General features: G+C 44.3%; 3 protein-coding genes across 4 annotated transcripts in view; 1 reads left to right on the forward strand and 2 right to left on the reverse strand.

The window, feature by feature from the left end:
- The window catches only part of LOC134296836 (zinc finger protein 43-like), a 149409-nt gene that overhangs the window by 4373 nt on the left and 120929 nt on the right, over nt 1–24107 (reverse strand). Inside the window, exons 2-3 of one of the 2 annotated variants that reach the window (XM_062972742.1) lie at nt 22556–23073; nt 18232–22220 (exon numbers count right to left, since the gene is read on the reverse strand). The exons of the other annotated variant lie outside the window; for it this stretch is intronic. Coding sequence (XP_062828812.1) covers nt 22059–22220; nt 22556–22945 — 552 coding nt within the window. The 5' untranslated portion in view covers nt 22946–23073 and the 3' untranslated portion in view covers nt 18232–22058. Of the gene's footprint in view, nt 1–18231; nt 22221–22555; nt 23074–24107 lie in introns of those variants that run through there. 2 annotated transcript variants of the gene reach the window in all.
- On the forward strand, nt 34–12949 carry LOC134296859 (zinc finger protein ZFP2-like). Its single transcript, XM_062972838.1, has 3 exons — nt 34–563; nt 4596–4713; nt 8967–12949. The coding sequence occupies exon 3, from the start codon at nt 9248–9250 to the stop codon at nt 10136–10138; it is 891 nt and encodes a 296-aa protein (XP_062828908.1). The 5' UTR covers nt 34–563; nt 4596–4713; nt 8967–9247; the 3' UTR covers nt 10139–12949.
- Nucleotides 14775–17728, reverse strand: LOC134296844 (zinc finger protein 501-like). The gene has a single exon (XM_062972795.1). The coding sequence runs from the start codon at nt 17678–17680 to the stop codon at nt 16280–16282; it is 1401 nt and encodes a 466-aa protein (XP_062828865.1). The 5' UTR covers nt 17681–17728; the 3' UTR covers nt 14775–16279.

Genomic DNA, 24107 nt, shown 5'->3' on the forward strand with positions numbered 1-24107 from the left:
CCGGCCTCCCTTCCTGCCTCCCCCCCCCATCTCCATCTCCATCTCCACGCAGAGGCGCCTCCCGCTCCTTGGCCTGGCCCCCCCTTCCCCGCTTCAGCAGCCTGCCTGCCATGAGGAGCGGGCCAGGAGAGTCCGGCCCAGAGGCGGGAAGGCGCCGGCGAGTCTGCCCGGAGACGGGTGACGCGGAGAGACGAGGCCCATTCCCATTGGCCGATTCCTGGAGTGACCGTTAACGGCAGAAGGGCGGAGCGGGGGCGGGGCGGGGGCGTTCCTGCCCGGAGACCGATGACGCCGCTCTGAGAGGAAGGCGGATTCTCATTGGCGGAGAAAGGAAAGAAGGGGCGTGTCTGTCCGCCTGCCTCTCCGCTTCTCTCGGGCCCCGCCCCTCTGTGGGTCTCCTGCCCGCGGCCGCCATGTTTCTTGAGGGCGGAAGTGCAGCGAGAGGCGGGAAGACTCGGGGTGGGCGGGGCCGGGCGGCGCTCTTTCCTGTCAGAAGGAAGGAAGGAAAGAAGGAAGGAAGGAGGAGGCCTTTCGGAGAGAGAGAGAGAGAGAGAGAGGAGGAGGTGAGTGGGGGAGGGATGGGGGGCGCCCCCTCCGCCCTCAGGCCTCCCTCCCTCCCTCCCTCCCTCCCTTCCTTCCTTCCTTCCTTCCTTCCTTCCTTCCTCCCTTCCTCCCTTCCTTCCTTCTTCTCGGCCTTTGGGAGGGAGCGGCCTGTCTGTCTGTCTGTCTGTCCAGGGGACTCTGCGGCCTGTCTGCAATTCAAGCCCAACCTTCACCCTCAGTCTTCAATTCAATGTGGCTTTGTTTTTATAGGCATTCAAGGCGTCAGATGGTGCCCTTGTTGTCAGCCGCCCTCAATGATGTAAATACATCTCTCCCTCAAACGGATATACAGCAGAGTCTCACTTATCCAACAGAAACGGGCCGGCAGAACGTTGGATAAGCGAATATGTTGGATAATAAGGAGGCACTAAGGAAAAGCCTATTAAACATCAAATGAGGTTATGATTTTACAAATGAAGCACCAAAACATCATGTTAGACAACAAATTTGACAGAAAAAGTAGTTCAATACGCAGTAATGCTATGTAGTAATTACTGTATTTACGAATTTAGCACCAAAATATCACGATGTATTGAAAACATTGACTACAAAAATGCGTTGGATAATCCAGAATGTTGGATAATGATGTAAATTTAGAGCAACAGGAAGAGCCAGGGAGGCAGTTCCATCTTGTCTCCTGTGCCATAGCAACATGCTGTGCTAATTTTATATACATACTAGCTGTGCCCGGCCACGCGTTGCTGTGGCGAAGTCTGGTGGTCTGGGAAATAAAGTATTGAGGAATTGGTGGTAGTTAAGGTCAAGGGTCAAGGTTTTCCCCAGACATTAAGTCCAGTCGTGTCTGACTCTTGGGGTTGGTGCTCATCTCCATTTCTAAGCCGAAGAGCCGGCGTTGTCCGTAGACTCCTCCAAGGTCATGTGGGATGACTACATGGAGCGGCGTTACCTTCCCGCCGGAGCAGTACCTATTGATGCACTCACATTTGCATGTTTTCGAACTTCTGGGTTGGTAGAAGCTGGGGCTAACAGTGGGGGCTCTCTCCGCTCCCCCAATTCAAACCTGTGGCCTTTCGGTCCAGAAGTTCAGCAGCTCAGCGCTTTAACACGCTGCGCCATCAGGGGATATTATTTCCTAAAGGTTGTGAATATACAATATTTCTGATTGGTTTTTTTTGTTTGTTGGAGGCAAGTATGAATGCTGCAATTAGGAAAAATGATTAGGATGTAATAGCCTTGCAGCTTTAAAGCCTGGCTGTTTCCTCCCTGAGTGAATTTTTTGTTGGGAGGTGTTAGCTGGCCCTGATTGTTTCCTGTCTGGAATTCCCTTGTTTTCAGAGTGGTGTTGTTTGCGATATTTTATGTGCTTCTACTGTCTGTGGCCCTGAGAAAACAGGATTTGCCAGACTTTGATGATGGGAATACTTTGTTGGGAGGTGTTAGCTGGCCCTGATTGTTTCCTGTGTGGAATTCCCCTGTTTATTTACTGTCCTGGTTTTAGAGATTATATTGTTCTGCATTATTCTATCCCAGTAATTATTTCATATTAAAGAAGAATCTCACTTATCCAACATTCGCTTATACAATGTTCTGGATTATCCAACGCAGTCTGCCTTTTCCTAATCAATGTTTTTGTAGTCAGTGTTTTAAATTCATTGTGATATTTTAGTGGTAAATTTGTAAATACAGTACAGTAGAGTCTCACTTATCCAACATAAACGGGCCGGCAGAATGTTGGATAAGCGAATATGTTGGATAATAAGGAGGGATTAAGGATAAGCCTATTAAACATCAAATAAAGTTATGATTTCACAAATTAAGGACCAAAACATCATGTTAGACAACAAATTTGGAAGAAAAAATAGTTCAATACGCAGTAATTCTATGTAGAAATTACTGGATTTATGAATTTAGCACCAAAATATCACGATATATTGAAAGCATTGACTACAAAAATGCGTTGGATAATCCAGAACGTTGGATAAGCGAGTGTTGGATAAGTGAGACTCTACTGTAAATACTACATAGCATTACTGCGCATGGAACTACTTTTTCTGTCAAATTTGTTGTATAATATGATGTTTTGGTGCTTAATTTGTATAACGATGACCTAATTTGATGTTTAATTGGCTTTTCCTGAATCCCTTCTTATTATCCAACATATTCACTTATCCTGCCTGCCTGTTTACGTTGGATAAGTGAGACTCTACTGTATATTTCTAATCTTATATTATCTGCTCAGAACTGGATTATATGAGGCTCCTTCTTCACAGCTGTATAAAATGCACACTGAAGTGGATTATATGGCAGTGTGGAGTCAAGATAATCCAGTGCAAAGCAGATAATATAAGATTATAAATGGGTTATATAGCTGTGTGGAAGGGCCTTGAGTCTACACTGCCATATAATCCAGTGCAAATTAGATAATCTGTGGAAGAAGTCTAAGTGAGGCCTAAATCTGCCTGTCCCCTAACTGAAACCTGGCTGTCCCTTGGTTGCTAGGCAACCAAGTGGGCAGAGATTAGCCCTCTAAACTGGCAGCAATTGGATAAAAAAATTATTGCTCTCCCTCTAATTAGGACTTTATTTTTCTTTTCTTTTTGTTGTATCAACCTTGAGGCGTGGATGATGGGTTGCGTTGTCAAATTTTGAGGTTGGGGGGCCTGTACTTTTGTTGTTTTGTGAATTGCCGTGATGCCATCACTCTTTTATATATATAGATATATATAATATACAATAATTTATAAATATACAATATATTGTACGTACTTGTAATATTGATAATAATATTATAATGCAATACAATATTATACTAATTAATAATATAATATAATATTAATTATATATTATATATTAAATGTAATATTACTAATAATATTACCATGAAATTATATAGTACAATATAGTATTTTAATGGCTTATATTGTGCTATGCTAATAATATATTGTATGTACATTTGAATTGTAAGCCGCTCTGAGTCCCCTTCGGGGGTGAGAAAAGCGGCATATAAATGTAGTAAGTAAATAAATAAATAAATAAATAAGTCACTCCCTCAAACGGATATAGTCATTTTTTTTCAACCTCTTTCGGGCTGATGAGTTAGAAACCCAGAGCTCAGGGGTAGATTTTGGAGCCTCCGGTGGCCTAGGGGATAAAAGCCTCCGGGCTTGAAGGTTGGGCTGCTGACCTGAAGGCTGCCAGGTTCAGATCCCACCCGGGGAGAGCGCGGGTGAGCTCCCTCTCTCAGCTCCAGCTCCATGCGGGGACATGAGAGAAGCTTCCCTCCCACAAGGATGGTAAAACAGCAGAACATCCAGGCAACGTCCCCTGGGCAACGTCCTTGCAGACGGCCAATTCTCTCACTCCGGAAGCAACTCGGGTTGCTCCTGACACGAAAAAAAAGCGATAGATTCTCCTGAATTGACCGACTGGCCCCCCGTTTCAGTAGGGAAGGAGCAGACCTGATCGTTGGTCTAAAAAATGGAAAAGCAGTTGGATCGGAGTTAATTATCCCGGAGATTTTGACATCGGATCCTGAGTGGTGGACCCTCTTCTTGGTGGCAGTCTTCACCATCATTAACAACACGGGCATCCTACCAAACCACTGGCAATTTGCCATTATAGTTCCAATCTACAGAAAAGGCGACCCTCCCGATCCTTCCAATTACTGGCCAATTAGCCTTCTATCGGTAATTGGAAAGCTTTGTGCAAAATTCCTATTGATAAAGTTGCAGACCAGGCTGGACCAGAACAAAACCATCAGCCCTGAGCAAACTGGATTCCGTAAGGATAAATCCGCCTTGGATCACTGCTTCGTACTTTCTCAAATACTCCACGTGTTACTGCATTACTCCCAGTTTTTAATCTCTCTTATCTTGACATCCATTGCTTAAACTACTAAAAAGAATCCCCCCAAAAGTTGATCTGTCTTCTATATTATTGTCCATTATTTTGAAATCCAATAGTCCTGTCTTTCTTCTTCAATAATCATCTTGTATTTGATCTTGGTTCAATTGCTTGTCTTTTCTTTTCAGTATTTATACCCCGCCCTTCTCGCCCCGAAGGGGACTCAGAGCGGCTTACAGAACACGCATACGGCAAACATTCAGTGCCTGATTCTACAATTAACAAGGACAGACAACGCAGACACAGGTAAAAACAACTTTTCCCATCTTATTTTCGGCATCTTGGAGGCTGTGCTCAACACTGGACATGGGGGGAGGGGGGGGCTGTCACTTCATCTTCCATGTTGAGGAGCTTCTTCCCGATCAGTGTCCTTAAGGGCATCTTTATTACCTCCCCACTGAAAGCAGTACCTATTTATCTACTCACATTTCTGCTTTCGTCCTGCTTGGTGGGCAGGTGAGCTGTGGCTATTTAAAATTGAAATAGACTGAACACATTCCAATTCCAATTAACAAGTTAAAAGATGACACGATGTAACAAGTGACACAAGGTAAATGACAATATAACAAAATTTGAAAAATGTTCTGCTCCTGGTTTGAAAGTATTGTTTCCTGTTTTATTGTGCATTCCTTACTTGGAAAGGAGTTGCTCTACTCCGGAAACTTGGTTTTGTGGCTGCCACAAAGGAGTGAGAGTTGAATTGGTTGAGACCTGGTGATGAGGAATTTATTGAAAAACCAGAGCAAAATGTGCTACAGCAGGATGTCCCTCCCGCAGAAACCAAGTTTTTGGGTTTGAGAAACTTTTCCCATGTTTTTGTGATGGAATCCATTAGGAAATGGCATTTCTTAAGTTCTTCTTGATTGTTCCTGGCAACTTGCTCCTTTTTAAAGAAAACTGTGGTTTCGTTGTATTTATTACCAAATGAATTTTAGAAGATTATTAGTCAAATCTGTTTGTTAGTAAGTTAGTGTTATACGTACACGAATTAATAGATACCGTTATCCTTCACCCCCCTTTCCCGCTACACAGCCTTTCTATGAACTAATGTCTCTTACATGAGGGGTTTGTCCATACTATTTAAAACAGATATAAAACAATCATCTGTTAAAGCACCACATTTGAAAATCTCATTCTTCTTGATCTCTTGTTCAGCCCATTTTTTCTTTTTTTATCTTCCGATCAGCGTTTTTACTTCCAACTACTCATAGTTTTTTGGACTTCTCCTTTCTTTAATATCTGCTTTCACTACGTCCTGTTTTCACCATTCAAGAATATAATCTCGCTCATTCTTGTTTAAGGGCATTGTGGTCTCTTTCTTGGCCTTTGTTTCCTGTGCGGCATTCAGCATTTGCTTCAGAGGTCTGAACAACCTGTGTCTCCTTGTATATTCCAACTCTTTTTGAAGAGATTTGGTTTGGCCTCTTCTTCTGGCCCCAGATCTCTTCTGTGGTATCTCCCAACTTAATTGGAGGCTTCTCTTGTTCCAGCTATAATAATAATAATAAACAACTTATTTTTATATCCCGCCCCATCTCCCCGAAGGGACTCGGCGTGGCTCACAACAGGAACAAGCCCGAAACAACAACACAACATATTTGACAGAAACTTAAAACATTCCAACGATACACAAAATAAAATATGGACAATACATTAAAATCCAAGCAGATAAAATCAGAGTAATTAAAAGCAAACCAGCGGGGACAGGTTTCATAAAGTGCTGTTTAATGGAAATAAGTAACAGCGATAAAGTGCCATATGCTTTTAAAACATAAAGAAGTATTCTGATGACAGCTCTATTGGGCCTATTCATTCAAATGCGCTCTGGAACAACCATGTTTTCAATTCCCGGCGGAAAATGGGCAGGGAAGGAGCTAACCTGATCTCCTTAGGGAGAGAGTTCCAGAGCCGGGGGGGGGGGGCACTGCCGAGAAGGCCCTCTCTCTCCCTCGTCCCCACCAGCCGCATTTGAGACAAAGGTGGGGGCGAGAGGACTCCTCTCGCTCCCGCCTTTGTCTCAAATGCGGCTGGTGGGGACGAGGGAGGGAGAGGGCCTTCTCGGCAGTGGCCCCCATCCCGGCTCTGGAACTCTCTCCAGAGAGATAAGTCCGACTTCAAGCAAATTTTGGTCTTTGGACCGAAGTAATCTCTGGGGTTGGTAGGGGGATAAGCGGGCCCTCAGGTACGCCGGCCCTAAACCATGTAAGGCCTTAAAGGTTAGTACCAGTATCTTGAAAGTAGTCCGGTACTCAATCGGTAGCCAGTGCAGCTGTTGTAGAATTGGGGTGATACGCCACCTCGCCGGCACCCCGGTGAGAAGACGAGCTGCCGCATTTTGCACCAGCTTCAGTTTCCGGATCACTGACAGAGGAAGGCCAATGTAGAGGGCGTTACAGTAGCCGAGCCTCAAGATGACCGTCGCCTGGATCACCGTAGCCAGGTCGTTCCTAGATAGGTAGGGAGCCAGTCGCCTAGCCTGACGTAGATGGAAAAACGCAGATCTGCTCACAGCAGAGACCTGGGCCTCCATTGTGAGCAGAAGGTCCAATAAAACCCCAAGACTTTTTACAGAAGATGACGGACGCAGTGTCTCGCCATCCAGGGTAGGCAGCTGCATCTCCCCCCCACCCGGACGGCCCAGCCAAAGGATCTCTGTCTTCGCTGGATTCACCCTCAACCTGCTGGCACGAAACCATCCAGAAATGGCCTCAAGGCACTGATGGAAACTATTGGGTACGGAGTCCGACCGGCCCTCCATCCTCAGAATGAGCTGAGTGTCATCAGCGTACTGGTGGCACTCGAGCCCAAAGCTCCGCACCAGTCGGGCAAGCAGTCGCATATAGATGTTAAATAATAGAGGAGAGAGAATAGCTCCCTGTGGGACCCCACAAGTTAGTGGAGACCTCTCGGAAACCATCCCTCCCCTCACCACCCGCTGTCCCTGATTCTGGAGGAAGGAGGACACCCATTTAAGGGGTATCCCCCTAACCCCCGTCATGGCTAGGTGGTGGGTCAATAGATTGTAATTGACCGTATCACATGCTGCTGTGAGATCCAATAACACGAGCAGCGCTGATCCGCCTTGATCCCTTTGGCAGCGAAGCTGATCTGTGATGGCAACTGGCACAGTCTCCGTCCCGTGCCCCCTACGGAAGCCGGACTGGAAGGGATCAAGTCCGGCTATGCGATTGAGGAACTGCTGCAACTGTTCCGCTGCTGCCCTCTCAACCACCTTGCCCAGAAACGGAAGATTCGAGACTGGGCGGTAGCTAGGGGGAACCGAACGATCCAAGTCTGGTTTCTTCAGCAGCGGAGAGACCATCGCCTCTTTTAAACCCTCTGGAAAAACTCCTTGCTCAAGGGAGCTATTTATTATATTCAACAGAGGTTCACGTAATCCCTCCAGGCAAGATTTTACTAGCCAGGAGGGACACGGATCGAGGGAGCAGGTGGTCGGCCTAGTTGCAGTCATCTGGTGGCACAAGCTATACCCAGATGACAGTCAGAAGCATCATCTTTAGCACATAATTTTAGTTCGAGCCACAATATTGTCTCCTGTGAAAAAGCAAACTTTTGCCTTTATTTTTCCTTCATTTACAATGTAATGTCTTCCTGTCCTTGTTGCCTTTCTATGAATCCGCTGCAGTTTGCCAATGTCCTTTCTAAAATAGACTGAACTGAGCAGAACTGGGCAGGAATCATGATGTCTCCCACCCAAGGGTGCTGTTGGAGTGCAGAAGGATCTGGAGGGCAGCAGGATTCCCACTCACCCTGGGGGTCTATCCATCTGTCTCCTCTATACCGCCTTCTCTCATGTACTGCTGTTAGGCTGAGTGCCTTCCACCCTGTGCTTCTGCATCGCTATCTCTGTTTTTGTGGCATCAGTGTAGAAGTTTGCATTTTCCTTGGTTTTTCTCTTTGCCTTGGTTCTGCCTGAAGTTACATACCTTTGTGGTATAGGTTTTGTAAGAATGCAGTATGTCAAGGAACTTTGTGGCCTAATGTGCTCTCAGTGTCTCCAGGCGCCTTGCTTTAGAAACGTGGGGCAGGGATCACGCTGCAGGGAAAGAGAGGATCAGGAAAATATCTCTCCCCCAAGTTGGAGGAAGTATTTTTCTCCCAAGACTGATCACTTGGGATAGTCTGTCCATACAGATGGCCACTCAGGTTTTGAGTGGAGACGTGAAGAAGCGGGATCTAGGTAGGAAATGCTTTGCATCGTTAGCCCCTTTCCGTGTTGACCATATTATTAGAGGCCTTCCTTTACCAAGGTTGGATTAGACACAGGATCTTAGGCCGCTATCCCCTTTGCAGGGATTGTTCTTTGTTGGGCAAGTGTTAAAGTGCTTCTCAACAGGCAACGGGCTCTTACCAGTTGGGCCAGTCTTTCTCCCCTCTTCCCCTGTGATTGCTACAGCACTAGGCTATTGTTCTTCATGTTCAATGAGATCTTTCTGTACTCTGCTCCTGATAAGATTTTCTTCTCATTCGTCTCCCAGGTAACCTCTAAACGAACCTTATGAAGAAAACATTGCCGTTTGCCTTACGTCTGAAAGGAAAGTACGCAGGATTAACAAGAACAAGAAATGAATTGGAGAAATTATATTTCAAGCTACATACCTTTAAATGTAAGGAAAGGGAGGATTGTGCTGTAAAAAGAGGGGTTGGTAAAGAGAAAATAAGGCTACAGCAATACAGAGACTGGGAAGAGGAAATGTCCTATTCAGGAGTCCATATCTGTGAACTTCAGGCATAATATTAGAATAATAAATGTTAAAAAATGGAAAATTCATTGTCAAAATCACACACAGGGGAGAAGCGACATAATTGTAAGGACTGTGGGAAATGTTTCATTGAGAGAAGTTCTCTTGCTAAACATCAACGAACACACACAGGAGAGAAGCCATATAAATGTGTGGAATGTGGAAAGAGATTCAGTGAGAGTGGAAATCTACGCACCCATCAAAGGACTCACACAGGGGAGAAGCCATATAAATGCATGGAATGTGGAAAGAGCTTCAGTCGGAGTGGAAGTCTACGCACCCATCAAAGGACTCACACAAGGGAGAAGCCACATACATGCATGGAATGTGGAAAGAGCTTCAGTCAGAGTGGACATCTGCGTATCCATCAAAGGATGCACACAGGAGAGAGGCCACATACATGCATGGAATGTGGAAAGAGCTTCAGTGAGAGTGGACATCTGCGTATCCATCAAAGGACTCACACAGGAGAGAAGCCACATATATGCATGGAATGTGGAAAGAGCTTCAGTGAGAGTGGACATCTGCGTATCCATCAAAGGACTCACACAGGGGAGAAGCCATATAAATGCATGGAATGTGGAAAGAGCTTCAGTCGGAGTGACAGTCTACGTTCCCATCAAAGGATCCACACAGGGGAGAAGCCACATACATGCATGGAATGTGGAAAGAGCTTCAGTCAGAGTGGAGATCTACGTACCCATCAAAGGACTCACACAGGGGAGAAGCCACATATATGCATGGAATGTGGAAAGAGCTTCAGTCGGAGTGGACATCTGCGTATCCATCAAAGGACTCACACAGGGGAGAAGCCATATAAATGCATGGAATGTGGAAAGAGCTTCAGTAACAGTTCGAATCTTCGTACCCATCAAAAGATTCACACAGGAGAGAAGCCACATAAATAGGACAAGTGCAAAGAAGCCAGAATGTTTGTCCAAAGAACTTCTAAGGACTATGACTTAAAATAGACATGAACAGGAAGTGGAAGGGGAAGAAATCACAAAATCATATAACCATAGAGTTGGAAGAGACCTCATGGGTCATCTAGTCCAACCCCCTGCTAAGCAGCAGGAAATTCCATTCAAAGCACCCCTGACAGATGGCCATCCAGCCTCTGCTTAAAAGCCTCCAAAGAAGGTTCCACAGCTGAACTGCTCTCATAGTGAGGAACTTCTTCCTTATGTTCAGGTGGAATCCCCTTTCCTGTAGTTTGAAGCCATTATTCTGCATCCTAGTTTGCAGAGCAGCAGACAACAAGCTTGCTCCCTCCTCCTTATGGGATTTTGGCCTGCATAAATAGGGGCAGAGTGTCTAGATCCAGGGAAGTCATGCTCCCCCTCTATTCTGCCTTGGTCAGACCACTTTACCTGGAATCACACTGTGTCTAATTCTGGGCACTGCAATTGAAAGGAGACGTTGAAAAGCTGGAAGAAATAGAAGAGGCAAATGTAGTAGCATTGAGGAAAATAGTTTGAAAAAATTAATACACATCTATCTTGGTTTGGAAAGACAGCAATACTAAAAATGAAAATGCTTCTGAGGATAAACTTTATACTTACATATACCTTATATTTATAATGCCATTTCAGATTATAGAAGAAGAGTTGAATACATGATTTCTTTGCAACATTTCTACCCCACCTTTCTCCACCCCAAAGGAGACTCATTTGGACAAATGATAAATACTGTAATGGCAGTCAAAGAAATTGACGAAACAAGTTACAGAACAGATCTCAAAAAGAAGAAGGATTAGCGCTTCCTCATATCAAAAAATATTATAAGGCAAACAGACTGAGATTGGTTATACAAGGAATGATGAAAAGGAGGATGTAGAATAGTTAATAATGGATTCAGGAAAAGCGGAAGAAGAAATTCGGAATAGGTTTTAAAATAGTTTATGAGAAAAAAAAATAAGGTAAACTGGGAACCCAATGTTGAGTAATGCATTAGAAATATGGAACAAATACAGGAGAAAGTTAATAACAGATGGCTCAATAATAACCCCAATTATAATGGAAAAGACATTTACAAAAAATAATATATATATATGATGGATAAAAAATTAAGGGGAAAAACTTAGATAAAATAGGGGATTGGCTAAAGGTTGGAATGAAGAAAGAAAAGATTAGGAACATAAAAATTTGAAAGGAATATCCAGTAAAATTTCTAAAATATTAATTGAAAAAAACAAAGCAAAAGTAAAGAATAACACCTTCAAGAAGATTTGGAAAGAAGATATAGGAATGAAAATCAATGAAACAGAGGGGTTACAATTATGGGCACAAAGACACTTGAAAAATATATCCATATGTGTTAAAGAAAATTATTATTTAGTTGATATGGAAATGGTACCTCACACCCATAAGAATAGGAAATATAAATAAAAACTACTCAAACAATTGCTGGAGAGGATGCCAAGAATCGGGAACATACATACATATGTGGTGGCAGTGTCAATATATAAATAATTTCTGGGGAAAAGTATTAAGAGAGATAGAAGACACAATGAACATTCAAATAGAAAGAAGTCTTAGCATGGCTTTATTCTCATTATATAATAATAAACAGTTGGAAAAAGAGGACAAAGATGCGATAACAAACGCATTAACAATTGCAAGACAGCTTATAGCAAGGAAGTGGAAAAAGGAAATAAATATAGAGATAGAAGAATGGTATAAGGATGTATGGAAACTGGGAAGAAATGATAGGTTGACGTGGAGAGGGATTTAGAAACAAAGTGGTTGTGATGATGTCTGGAGAAAATGTATTGGAAGAGGATTCGAAAAGAAAGACGGAATTACCTCCTCAAGAGGGAATGAAAAGGAATTTTGGACAGATGATAAATAAAAAAAGTGACTTGGGGGAGGGTAAGAAATCTGTATAAGCGTGACAATAACAGTAGATGCCAAATGTTAATGTATTGTAGATTGTACTGAATATTATGTGGCTGCTGTAAAAGGATGTACGATTTTTTTTAAAAAAATAATAATAAATGTATTTGTAATTTGTATAAATATGCATTTGTTTTTCTTTCTTGTATTTAAATATAAATTATTTTTAAAAACAGATTATGATGTAGCAGCTATAAAAGCCAATGTGATTCCAGGCTGTCCCGATAGGAGGATTCTGTCTATATCCAAGGAAGTCACGGCCTCCTTTCTTCCGCTTTGGTCAGACTCACCTGGAATGACCCTGTCTCCAGTTCTCGGTCCCACAATTCAAGACGGATATTGACAGGTCAGAATATCTCCAGAGACGGGATGTAGAGAAGGGCGGAGAGAGACAGCTGGGTATGTTTCACTTGGAGGAAAGAAGGAAGGGCTTCTCCCTCGGCAGGAAGGAAATGTTGGATCCCAAAAGGGTTGGCCGTGGTCAGGATGAGAGGTGGACGGAGAGGAAAGGCATGTCCATGAGACCCCGTGTTGCCTCCTCCTGGAATGGACTCCTAGGACCCTAGAGCCGGAAGAGACCCCCAAGGGCCACCCCGTCCTGCCCCTGCCATGCAGGAAGGCACAATCAAAGCACTCCCGATAGATATCCTCTGCAGAGAAGCCTCCAGAGAAGGACACTCCACCACACTCTGAGGCAGCCTAGGCCACTCTCCAACAGCCCTTACTCGTTCTTATTGTGTATCTTTGTATATTAAGAGAAGACCTGTAAATAGTTATAAGTAGTGAATAAATCAAGAATAAAACCTCCAAGGACTTTGGATGAAAGTCAGAACTCAAGAGTGTTTATTCAAAGAGACGAACTACTTTACAAGGCCAGAGGCTGTGAAACTGTGACCAGGACTCTGCAGTGTTTTGGGGGTTGGAATCCACTCCTTGCCTATGAGACAGTCTGTCCCATTGTATCGCTGGAGGAGGCCGTGAGAGGACTGAATTCACCTGCCTGTCTAGCAGGGGTGTTGTGTGTGTGTTTTCCTCTGCTTCTCCTTTCCTTCCATCACTCATTAACACTGACTAGTTGTGCAGGCCTCACCTACACAACAGAAAGCATTTCCTGAAGGTCAGAGCTGTTCAGTAGTGGAGTCTGCTCCTATCGGGAGTCCATAAGAGTCTCCTTTGGAGGTTTTTAAGCTGAGATGGTATGACCATCTGTTGGGGGTGCTTTGGTGGTTTATTCCTGCATGGTCTGAAGATGATTAGCCCCTCAGCACACAACCCAAACTGACTGGGAGGAGGAGGAGGAGATGTGTGTTCTTTCGCCATGAAACCACTGATCCCGTGGGTCGTGGAGTCCAGCCCCATTCTCCCCAAGCAGCGTCACCATCCAGACCATCCTCCGCAGGTCGCTCTCCAGCCCCTTTTTGGGGTCATCCAGAGAGAGGACTCCCTCCCCCCCCCCCCCACTTCTCTAGGCCCTTGCCTTCTTACCCAAATCAGAGATTCACAGAATAGTATATTTGGAAGAGACCACAAGGGCCATCTAGTCCAACCCCCTTCTGCCAGGCAGGAAAAGCAGAATCCCTTCCAGAATCCCCGCAGGGTTCAATACTGTCTCCCACGCTGTGTAACATCTACATGAAGCCGTTGGGAGAGATCATCTGAAGTTTTGGAGTTCAATGTCATCTGTACGCAGAGGTCTTCCTTGTCAGTCGCAAGGCCAAACAGGGCACAGGGTCACAGCCTGTGTTGGATGGGTTACCTGTCCAAACGTCTCTCCCCTTATGAACCATCTCGGAGTCTAAGACCGTCTGGAGAGGCCCTGCTCTCAATCCCGCCCTCTTCGCTGGCATGATTGGCAGGGATGAGAGACAGGGCCTTCCTTCTCGGTAGTGGAAAGGATGGGAAGAGAAGAGAAAAAGGAAGGAAGGGCAAGAGAAAAGAAGACAAGGGAAGGGAAGGAAGGAAGGGGAAGAGAAAATAAGGCAAAGGAAAATATGGGAAGAGAAGAGAAAAAGGAAGGAAGGACAAGAGAAAAGAAGACAAAGGAAGGGAAAGGAAGGAAGGAAGGAAGGGGAAGAGAAAATAAGGCAAAAGAAAATATGGGAAGAGAAGAAAAAAAGGAAGGAAGGGCAAGAGAAAAGAAGACAAAGGAAGAGAAGGAAGGAAGGGGAAGAGAAAATAAGGCAAAGGGAAATATGGGAAGAGAAGAGAAAAAGGAAGGAAGGGCAAGAGAAAAGAAGACAAGGGAAGGGAAAGGAAGGAAGGAAGGGGAAGAGAAAATAAGGCAAAAGAAAATATGGGAAGAGAAGAAAAAAAGGAAGGAAGGACAAGAGAAAAGAAGACAAAGGAAGGGAAGGAAGGAAGGGGAAGAGAAAATAAGGCAAAGGAAAATATGGGAAGAGAAGAGAAAAAGGGAAGGAAGGGCAAGAGAAAAGAAGACAAAGGAAGGGAAGGAAGGGGAAGAGAAAATAAGGCAAAGGAATATATGGGAAGAGAAGAGCAAAAGGAAGGAAGGGCAAGAGAAAAGAAGGGAAGGGAAGGTAAAGCAAGGAAAGAAGGAAGGAAGGGCAAGGGAAAAGAGGGCAAAGGGATGGAAGGGAAGAGAAAAAGGGAAGTAAAGAATGGGAAGAGAAAATAATAATAATAATGATGATGATGATGATGATGATGAATCTTTATTTATATCCTGCTTTTCTCCCTCACTGGACCCAAAGAGGCTTACGACATATTAAACTCACATAAACAACAATCAGAGTACATCAATAATATAATATAATAGGATAAACAGATTAATAAAAACAATTATAGTTTGCATTCAAGTTCATAAGGCATCAAATGAGACATATATTGTACTCTACTCCAGTCCATAACATATGATAGGCAAAGGAAGGGAAGGCAAGCGAAGAGCAAGAAAAAGCAAGGAAAGAAGGCAAGAGAAAAGAAGGCAAAGGAAGGGAAGAGGAGAGAAGAGAAAAAGGAAGGAAGGGCAAGAGAAAAGAAGGAAAAGGAAGGAAAGTGAAGGGAAGAAAAAAAGGAAAGAAGTGCAAGAGAAAAGGCAAAGGGGAGAAAAGGGAGGGAAGAGAAAAAGGAAGGAATGAAGGGCAAGAGAAAAGGCAAAGGAAGGGACAAGAAGACAAGGATAGAAGGAAAGAAGGAAGAAAGGGGAAGGAAGGGCTAGAAAAAAGAAAGCAAAGGAAGGGAAGGTTAGAAGCCAGACCGTATTTTAGTTCTTGCGAACCACTGGTAGTCCGTGGACCACTGGTTGAGAGCCACTGTCTGAAAGGGAAGGGGCTAACTCTGGATCCCTCCCATAACGGCCATTTACAATATTCAAGCTGACCAGTCCTGACTAAAGAGGAAAACAGAGGATGTGTCTGTAGGGGCACAACGTTCACAAACTGGACATTTAAACCAAGGTGGAAATGGAGCTGGAAACTAAGACCAGAGGAACAAGTGATGGAATCACTTATGGTTTATTTCTTTTCAGACGAGGTGACAAGACTTAACTTAATATTTAACTCTCTGAATGTCAGGATGCAAAAAGATCAGCATTCTCCAAGCTGTCCTTTTCACACCTGACTACAACAAATCGGATAAAGAAGACCATTTGGCTGGGAAGGCTGGTTTATGACAGGGTCTGGTCTTCAAACGTGGGAAAGGACAAAAGGAAAGGGAGGTGTGAATGGAGAAGAAGAGACGTGAAGGGAGGAGGGAAGCAACCACCCAATATACTGAGGGGAAAGAGCGGAAGACGGGCAGTAGAAGCTTTGCGGCCATTTTGGCAAGGCGGATTCAATAAAGTTTTCCATAGCTACAAGCTGTGTGAGCCTATCTTTGTCTCCTACACCTGCCAGGAACTGACACTGAAGCAGTGGTCCTCAACCTGTGGGTCCCCGGGTGTTTTGGCCTACAACTCCCAGAAATCCCAGCCAGTTTACCAGCTGTTAGGATTTATGGGAGTTGAAGGCCAAAACATCTGTGGACCCACAGGTTGAGAACCACTGCTCTGAAGGACTGTCACACAGAGCTTTCTTTCTGCTGCTCCAGAGAACAGACCTCCAACTTACAGGTTCAAATGACAAGAACGGGGACTCCACCAAATCTGACGCAGAACTTTTCAAAGTTTGAAATCAGACATTTACACACAATGGCTGTTTTTTAGCCGGTATGTGTTCTCTGGTGCTGGTTAAGGGCTGAACTCTGAGTAAAACATTTTCCACATTCATGGCATTTATATGGCTTCTCTCCTGTGTGGAGTCTTTTGTGGCTCATCAAGTTTGAACTGTCAGCAAAACATTTCCCACACTCCTGGCATTTGTATGGCTTCTCTCCTGTGTGGAGTCTTTTGTGTTTCACCAAGTCTGAACTGTAAGCAAAACATTTCCCACACTCCTGGCATTGGTATGGCTTCTCCCTGGTGTGGACTCTTTTGTGCCTCGCCAAGTGTGAACTGACAGCAAAACATTTCCCACACTCCTGGCATTGGTATGGCTTCTCTCCTGTGTGGAGTCTTTTGTGCCTCACCAAGTCTGAACTGTAAGCAAAACATTTCCCACACTCCTGGCATTGGTATGGCTTCTCTCCTGTGTGGAGTCTTTTGTGCCTCACCAAGGTTGAACTGGAAGTAAAACATTTCCCACACTCCTGGCATTGGTATGGCTTCTCTCCTGTGTGGAGTCTTTTGCGGCTCACCAAGTGTGAACTGCAAGCAAAACATGTCCCACACTCCTGGCATTGGTATGGCTTCTCTCCTGTGTGGAGTCTTTTGTGCCTCACCAAGGCTGAACTTTCAGCAAAACATTTCCCACACTCCTGGCATTTGTATGGCTTCTCTCCTGTATGGAGTCTTTTGTGCTTCAACAAGTCTGAACGGGAAGCAGAACATTTCCCACACTCCTGGCATTGGTGTGGCTTCTCTCCTGTGTGGAGTCTTTTGTGGCTCACCAAGGTTGAACTGCAAGTAAAACATTTCCCACACTCCTGGCACTGGTATGGCTTCTCTCCTGTGTCGAGTCTTTTGTGCTTCAACAAGTCTGAATGGGAAACAGAACATTTCCCACACTCCTCACATTTGTATGGCTTCTCCCTGGTGTGGACTCTTTTGTGGCTCAACAAGGCTGAACTTTCAGCAAAACATTTCCCACACTCCTGGCATTGGTGTGGCTTCTCTCCTGTGTGGAGTCTTTTGAGCCTCACCAAGGCTGAACTGGAAGCAAAACATTTCCCACACTCTTGGCATCTGTATTGTTCCTGACCTGTGTGAAATTTCTTGTGTTTCACCACACATTTTGCAGATACTTTCCCTTTAAGATGGCTTTTCCCAACATCAAGTGTCTTGTGAAGCACAAGTGCCATATTTTGGGTAAAACACCTCCCACATACACTGCATTTGTCAGGCCTTTCTTTGGCAGAACCTCCATCTTCTCTGTGGGCTTGCTGCTGTTGACGAAGGCCCCAGTTGTGTCCAAAATGCTTCCTGTATTTGGTGCATACATGGCTCTTCTCCCCGTTATCTACTGTGAAGAAGAACATAAACAATTGTTCCTCAGTGTGAGTCATAAAGACTCAAAGGATGTGGGATAAGAAGTGGATTGAAATGATCCTCAAAACAACACAGACATGGAGGAAAAGGAGATATACACGTTGTCCTTTCCCCACCCCTTGTTCAGTGAAGATGGACCCTGGTTGTCTGCCTGGAGCCTCTAAGAGAGAGATGAGTAACATACGCTCCTGAGGCTCCCTGTTGCTCAGCCCAGCCCGGTTGTTTATTCCGTCTCCTTCTCTCTGGGGAATGGATGCCTTTCCCCTTCACATCCAAATGCTTGCCTTTTTCTCTAGCTTTAGACTTTACCAACTACCACCCATTTCACCATCCTTCTCTCCTTTTTATTTCTCTCCCCCAATCCCAGTTCTCTTTTCCCATGCTCCCTTAAGGTTGGATTTTTCCGCTCCAACGTAGAACATCCCATACCTAATTTCAGAGAACAGCAGAGTCTCGCTTATCCAACATAAACTGACCAGGAGAACACTGGATAAGTGAAAATGTTGGATAATAAGGAGGGATTAAGGAAAAGCCTATTAAAGGTCAAATTACATTATGATTTTAGAAATTAAGCACCAAAGATCATGTTTTACAACAAATTGACAGGAAAAGCAGTTCAATACATGGTAACATTATGGAGAAATCACTGTGTTTACAAATTTAGCACCAAAACATAGCAATGTATTGAAAGCATTGACTACAAAAAATATTTACTACTAAAAATTGACTATAAATATAGAATTGCATAAAACAACACTGTCGGAAGTTAAATTTCTAAAAAGTTCAGTCTTGTGAAGATTTTTTAAAATCTGTGACCCTTGCCTGCTTTTCCGACGATTGCCATTTCTCTTCTGCCAAGTCTCGCCATCTTTGCGGCACCATGATGTCGATCCCCGTTGCTTCTTCCTGTTGCTCGATGTGTGTCATTGTGGTTTCTAGAGCCCTAACCCTATCCTTGTGTGAGATTCTGAGAGGCTCGACAGTTGATGCTTGATCAACCATTCTCCGGCCCCTCTCTCCAGCCAATCTGCTTCCTCCCTCTCCTTGCCTCTCACACAAACACTGAGAGAGAGAGAGAGAGGCTTCGATTTGACCCGTTATGGAAATCTTCCCACTTGAGTCTGAATTGGTGCTAATGTTATATTATTATTATTATTATTATTATTATTATTATTATTATTATTATTATTATTATTATTTTATATATTTCTAAGACAAGCCCTGCCCTGCAGACCCCCAGTGACTGTGACGATTTAGGCTAATACTGCCTTTTGAAACAGAAATCCCCATCAGTGAGGGAGCCTTACCAAGAGAGTCCACAATCCCATTCATCTCCTCCATGATCTGCTTGTGCAAGGCTTTCTGGTCCGGATTCAGGAGAACCCACTCCTCCAGGGAGAAATCCACAGCCACGTCCTCAAAGGCGATTGGGCCCTGGCGGAAGAAGAAAAAATTCCCTTCTCACATGTCAAGGAAAATAATGACAAGAAATTCTTTAAAGTAGATTTACATTTCTGTTGGTTGTTTGAAAAGGAAAGGGCGAAGGCCTCCATGACACAGTTGTAAGCTTTCTAGAGACGACGGGTTGGTCACAGTCAGAACCATTTCTTAATTGATATGTAGAATCAGGAATGGAATCTGAGCATGTTCCAGCCCAGAACTGGACACAGTATTATTCCAGGTGAGGTCTCGTCATAGCAGAAAGGTCACCTCAATCTAGACTCGATATTCCTTGGGATGCAGCCCAAAATCTCATACTCTTTTCAGCTGCTGCATCACATTGTTGGCTCATGTTCCACTTGCAGTCCTCTAACACTCCAAGATCCCATCATATGAATGCCTGTCAAGCCAGGTGTCGCCCATCCTGTTCCTGTGCATGGCATTTTTCTCCTGCCTAAGTGTACAACTCTACATATATTCTTGTTGACAGTAATTGGGTTAGTTTTGGCCCAGCTCTCTACCATGTTCAGGCCATTTTGAATTCTGATCCTATCTTCTAGACTGTCAGCTATACCTGCTAATTTGGTGTCATCTCAAAATATGATACGCATGTTGAGCAGTACTGGGCCCAGGACAGAACCCTGCAACACTCCACCCTTTGTTGCTCAAACCATTACAAATCCACCGAACAAGAGTATTATCCAGCCCACTTTTTACTAGTTGTTTGTGAAACCATGGGAGGCCTTTCCAGAGGTCTTACTGAAAGCAAGATGTGCTACATCCACTGCATTTCCTTCCTCTACCAAGCTTGTAGCTCTACTGAAAAGTACATTAGTCTGGCATGACTTGTTTTGGAGAAACCCATCTTGCCCTTCAGTGATTACAGCACTTTTCCCAAGTGATTCCAGATGGCCTTCTTCATGATCTGCTCCAACATTTTTCCTGTTATTTAGGTCAAGATAACGGGTGACTTCAATGCAAGGGTAGGATCTAGTTGAATAAATGTGTTGAGAGAAGAGGGCCTGGACAAAGATCCCTTCAACTCTCTCCTGACACCAGAAGCCCGACACTCTAAGGACCAACCGTGAAACCAAGCCGGAAAGTGCCTGACCAAAATGGCCACGCAGCTCAACCTGTCCCGGCTAAATGGACTTACTCAGTTTCCTGACTCTGGAGAATATACATTAGTCTCACCAAGGGGCTCTAGTGTCATAGACTATCTTCTGACTTCTCCCTCCATAGCTAGTGACATTGATTCATTTGCTATAGACAATTCCTTGCTTAGTGATCATCTATCTCCCACTTCTCCTGGTTTTGGAGAGAAGCAGCACTTCCCCACCTGGACAAGCCTACCCACAATACACCAGGCTGAAGCGGAACGTTAAGACAAAAGGGGTGTGCCTGGATATCTTGAACTCTTAGGAAGTGTTGTCCATAGAAACTATGATCATTGAAATCCCAGATTTCGAGGAGGCATCACCGGGTTTGAATCCCTTATAAAACCTATCTTTTAAAAACTATATGATTGGCAAAGAATGTCGAGGCAACCCAGGGTCAGACCCAAACATTGGTTCCATAAAGAGTGCATAATAGCAAACAAACAGATCTGCTCCCTCTATAATGATTAACTATCCACATCAAACGATCTCCTCCTTATAAAAATTCAAGAGTCTAAACAGCTGCTCCAACTGCTTATGGGCCAAGTCAAGATAACTGGATGGTCATTGTTAGGGGACCTCTTTTTGGTCCATTCTTGAAGATAGAGACAACCTTTGCCTCCTCCAGCCTGCTGGGACTTCTCCTGTTCCCAAAAATGAACAAAGAGGATTGACAGTGGTTCTGGGATTACTGCTGTTAGTTCAATACCCTTGGGTGTAGTTCACCTGGCCCTGGAGACTTGGATTCATTGAGCGTGGCCAGGTATTCCTGGATCACTTCTTTACCCATTTTGGGTTGCATTTTCCCAATTTCTCCATCTTGCTCAGGTAGAATACCCATTTCCTCTTGGGAGAAGACTGAGGCCATGTTCTAACTCTTCCCTATCCCTGGTTAGCATCTCACCACCTTCTCCAGGCACAGACCCTACTCTTGGCTCATTTCTTCTTCTGACCTCATTTTCTGATTTAGATGGTTAGGCCTTTTCCCGACTTATGCGGTTTACTCGTTTACATTCTTTGGTGATCCCCCTCTTTCCCATTTCCTGTACATGTCCCTTTTCAATCATAGCTCCGTTGAAAGTTCTTTGAACATCCATTCTGCTTTCTTTAGTTTTCTCTTCATTTTTTCCCCCTCCTTGTTGCAAATGTTTGCAATTGTGCCTTCAGTATTCCACTTCTAAGGAAAAGTATTTAATCTTGTCAGTTTCAACCGATGTTTGATAATTAAGCCTGGAACCAAAGGCACCCCGGCAGGCCCAGCCCTCCTCTCCCAGGAATCCTTCTGCTTACCTGACTCAGTCCCACTCCATCGCAAAGGGGGAGAAACGACTGAGGATTCGGCAACAGCATCATTCCAGACCCTGGAGAGAGAGCAAGGGGTGGAAAGCTGGTCACAGAAACAGGCCTCAGATGTGACCATTGCAGTCCTATAAAGAGACCGATGAGGAAACGGCCCTAAGAACACAGGCGCATTCAACAGCCCAAGAAGATGTACAATGTGAGGGTTTAGGACTTTATCTCGCAAGCAGTGCTGTGAGAATGTTCAACTGAAACTAGCACTGGGCTTGGTGTTTCAATTGACTAAAGTGATTCTTTGCTGTCTGTTTGTCTTCCAGCTCAGTTTCAAGACTCATCTTCGCTTAGGGTCCCACCTGGGAAGACACTGAAGGCTCCATTTTCAGTCCTATTGCATGAAAGAAAACTACAAATCAAACTGAAATCACACTGTTAGCAACCCAATGCGTACATATAACAACAACAAAAAGTCCAACAATAATTTAATTTATTTATCATCCCCCTAAAGCATGAAACCCCAAAACTCCCAGAAGAGTTCCTTCTCACCCTGCAAGGCGGCAGCCCCGTCTCCTTCCCGCTTCAGCTCCTTCTGCCTGAGACTCTGGGTGGTGTCTGGTGGAGATTCCTCTGGTGCAGGGACTTCCATGGAGTTATTATTAGGGGCCTGGAAGAGCACAGAGCATTCCAGAAGGAGTTTGGAAAAAGTTCAGAAATATCACAGACCTCTAGACCTTTTTGGAAAGAATAACTCTGAGATGGGAACCTAGTTTGGAACCAATGCCCCCCTCCCCCTCCCATCATTGTCTATGTTCTATCTTGAGCAGAGCATCAACCAAGCTGACGGTAGAGATGGAGGGGCAGAGCAGGTGGGGAGAGAGGCCGAGGGAGCAGGGCCTTGCTCATCCCCCACATCGGTCCCATCTTGGAAGAAAGGCAGGATGTACTTCTAATCTGTCCATCAGTCCCCAGGTTAGTGAAACCCAGAGGGAATGCTCTCACCTGTCCTTCCTGCTCCTTGTCCTCGGCCCGACTCAGGAGGAAGCCTTCCGCCAGGGCCACCGCCTGGGAACAGGTCTCTGCCCCACACTCTCGGACCCAGCTCCCCATCTCTGGGGGCAGGATGCTCAGGAACTGCTCCAGGGTCACCAGGTCCAGCACCTCGGCCTTGGTGTGCTGCTCTGGCTTCAGCCACTGGCGGCACAGATCGTGGAGACGACTGCAAACCCCTCTGGGTCCTTCACCCTCTTGGTAGGAGGACTGCCTGAAGCGCTGGCGCTGTGTGTCCGAGCTGTCAAGGTCCACACTCAGGGACTCATGTCTGGTTCTTTCCCAGGATTCCCCACTGCCCCCAGGTCCTGCTTCAGGCCCACGTGAGTTGGGTCTCTCCATGTTGGAACCACTCTGGTGAAGAACCCAACCGTATCCAAGATGTTTTTCCTCCCTCTTCTTTCTTTCAAGGGAAAGAAATCCCTCCACAGGCTCTACTCCGAAATTCTCAGCCAAAAATCACATTTCCTCTGTGAAAGAAAGGCAGAAAGGTTGTGGGACCAGGCTTTTGAGCAATAGTAGCAGCAGAAATGACAACTATATGATCCAAGGTATAATGACAGACCGCGTTTGGACTTGAAATGTTTATTTATAAAGGTTTGAATGTAATTTAATTTAAATGGAATTTTGAAATGTGATTGTAGTTGTTTGATATATGTGTTTCATATTGTAAGCAGAACCAACTGCTACAGACAAAAAACAAGCCAGCTGGGAAGCTGCATCAATTTCCTCTGAAAGATTTTACAATTGATGAAGAAATTAAAAAACCTATGATTCAGTGGGTGAAAAGTCTAGGCTGAGCAATAAGTCCACGAGAATGGGAAGAGCTCTGGTAAAAATGACTAAAATTTACAAGGAGTCACACAATTAAATAAAATTTCAACAAAATGATACATAGATGGTACATAACTCCAGAAAAACTCTCAAATACACACACACACATGATATGTTGGGACTTGCCCAAATTCTAACGAATTCTGAATAAAAATCCACAGAGACATGGAAACTATTCTAGAGTACAAAATCCCATTAAAACCATAACTTTTTCTACTGGGAAACATCAAGAAAGACTCTTTCTTTATATGACAACAGAAGCAAGAACTGAATACGCAAAACTATGGAAACAACAAGACATGCCAACACCAGAAAACTGGATTACAAAAGGTTTTGAAATGGCCAAATAGGACAAACTAACTTTAGCTGTACAACAAACAAATACACAGAAACTTCCAAGAAGAATGGAAGCCATTCATTGAATTCACAAAGCAAAGGAAGATGGCCACAGCAGGATCTGTTGACTAAAATATTATTAATAGTATACAGTTACATTTTGTACTGTTTCTGAACTCTTTATTCAAGAGACTTTGAATAATTGACCTATCAGCACTCTTTGATTAGAACACAAAAGGTTGCGAGCCTTGTTAATTAGGTATTTTAGAGCGACAACATATATATTAATACATATTTGTGTAGTGTTTAAATAAAAGAAGATAACAATGTAACA

Source organism: Anolis carolinensis, chromosome 2 (genome assembly GCF_035594765.1).
Source record: "Anolis carolinensis isolate JA03-04 chromosome 2, rAnoCar3.1.pri, whole genome shotgun sequence".
NCBI classification, from domain to species: domain Eukaryota; kingdom Metazoa; phylum Chordata; class Lepidosauria; order Squamata; family Dactyloidae; genus Anolis; species Anolis carolinensis.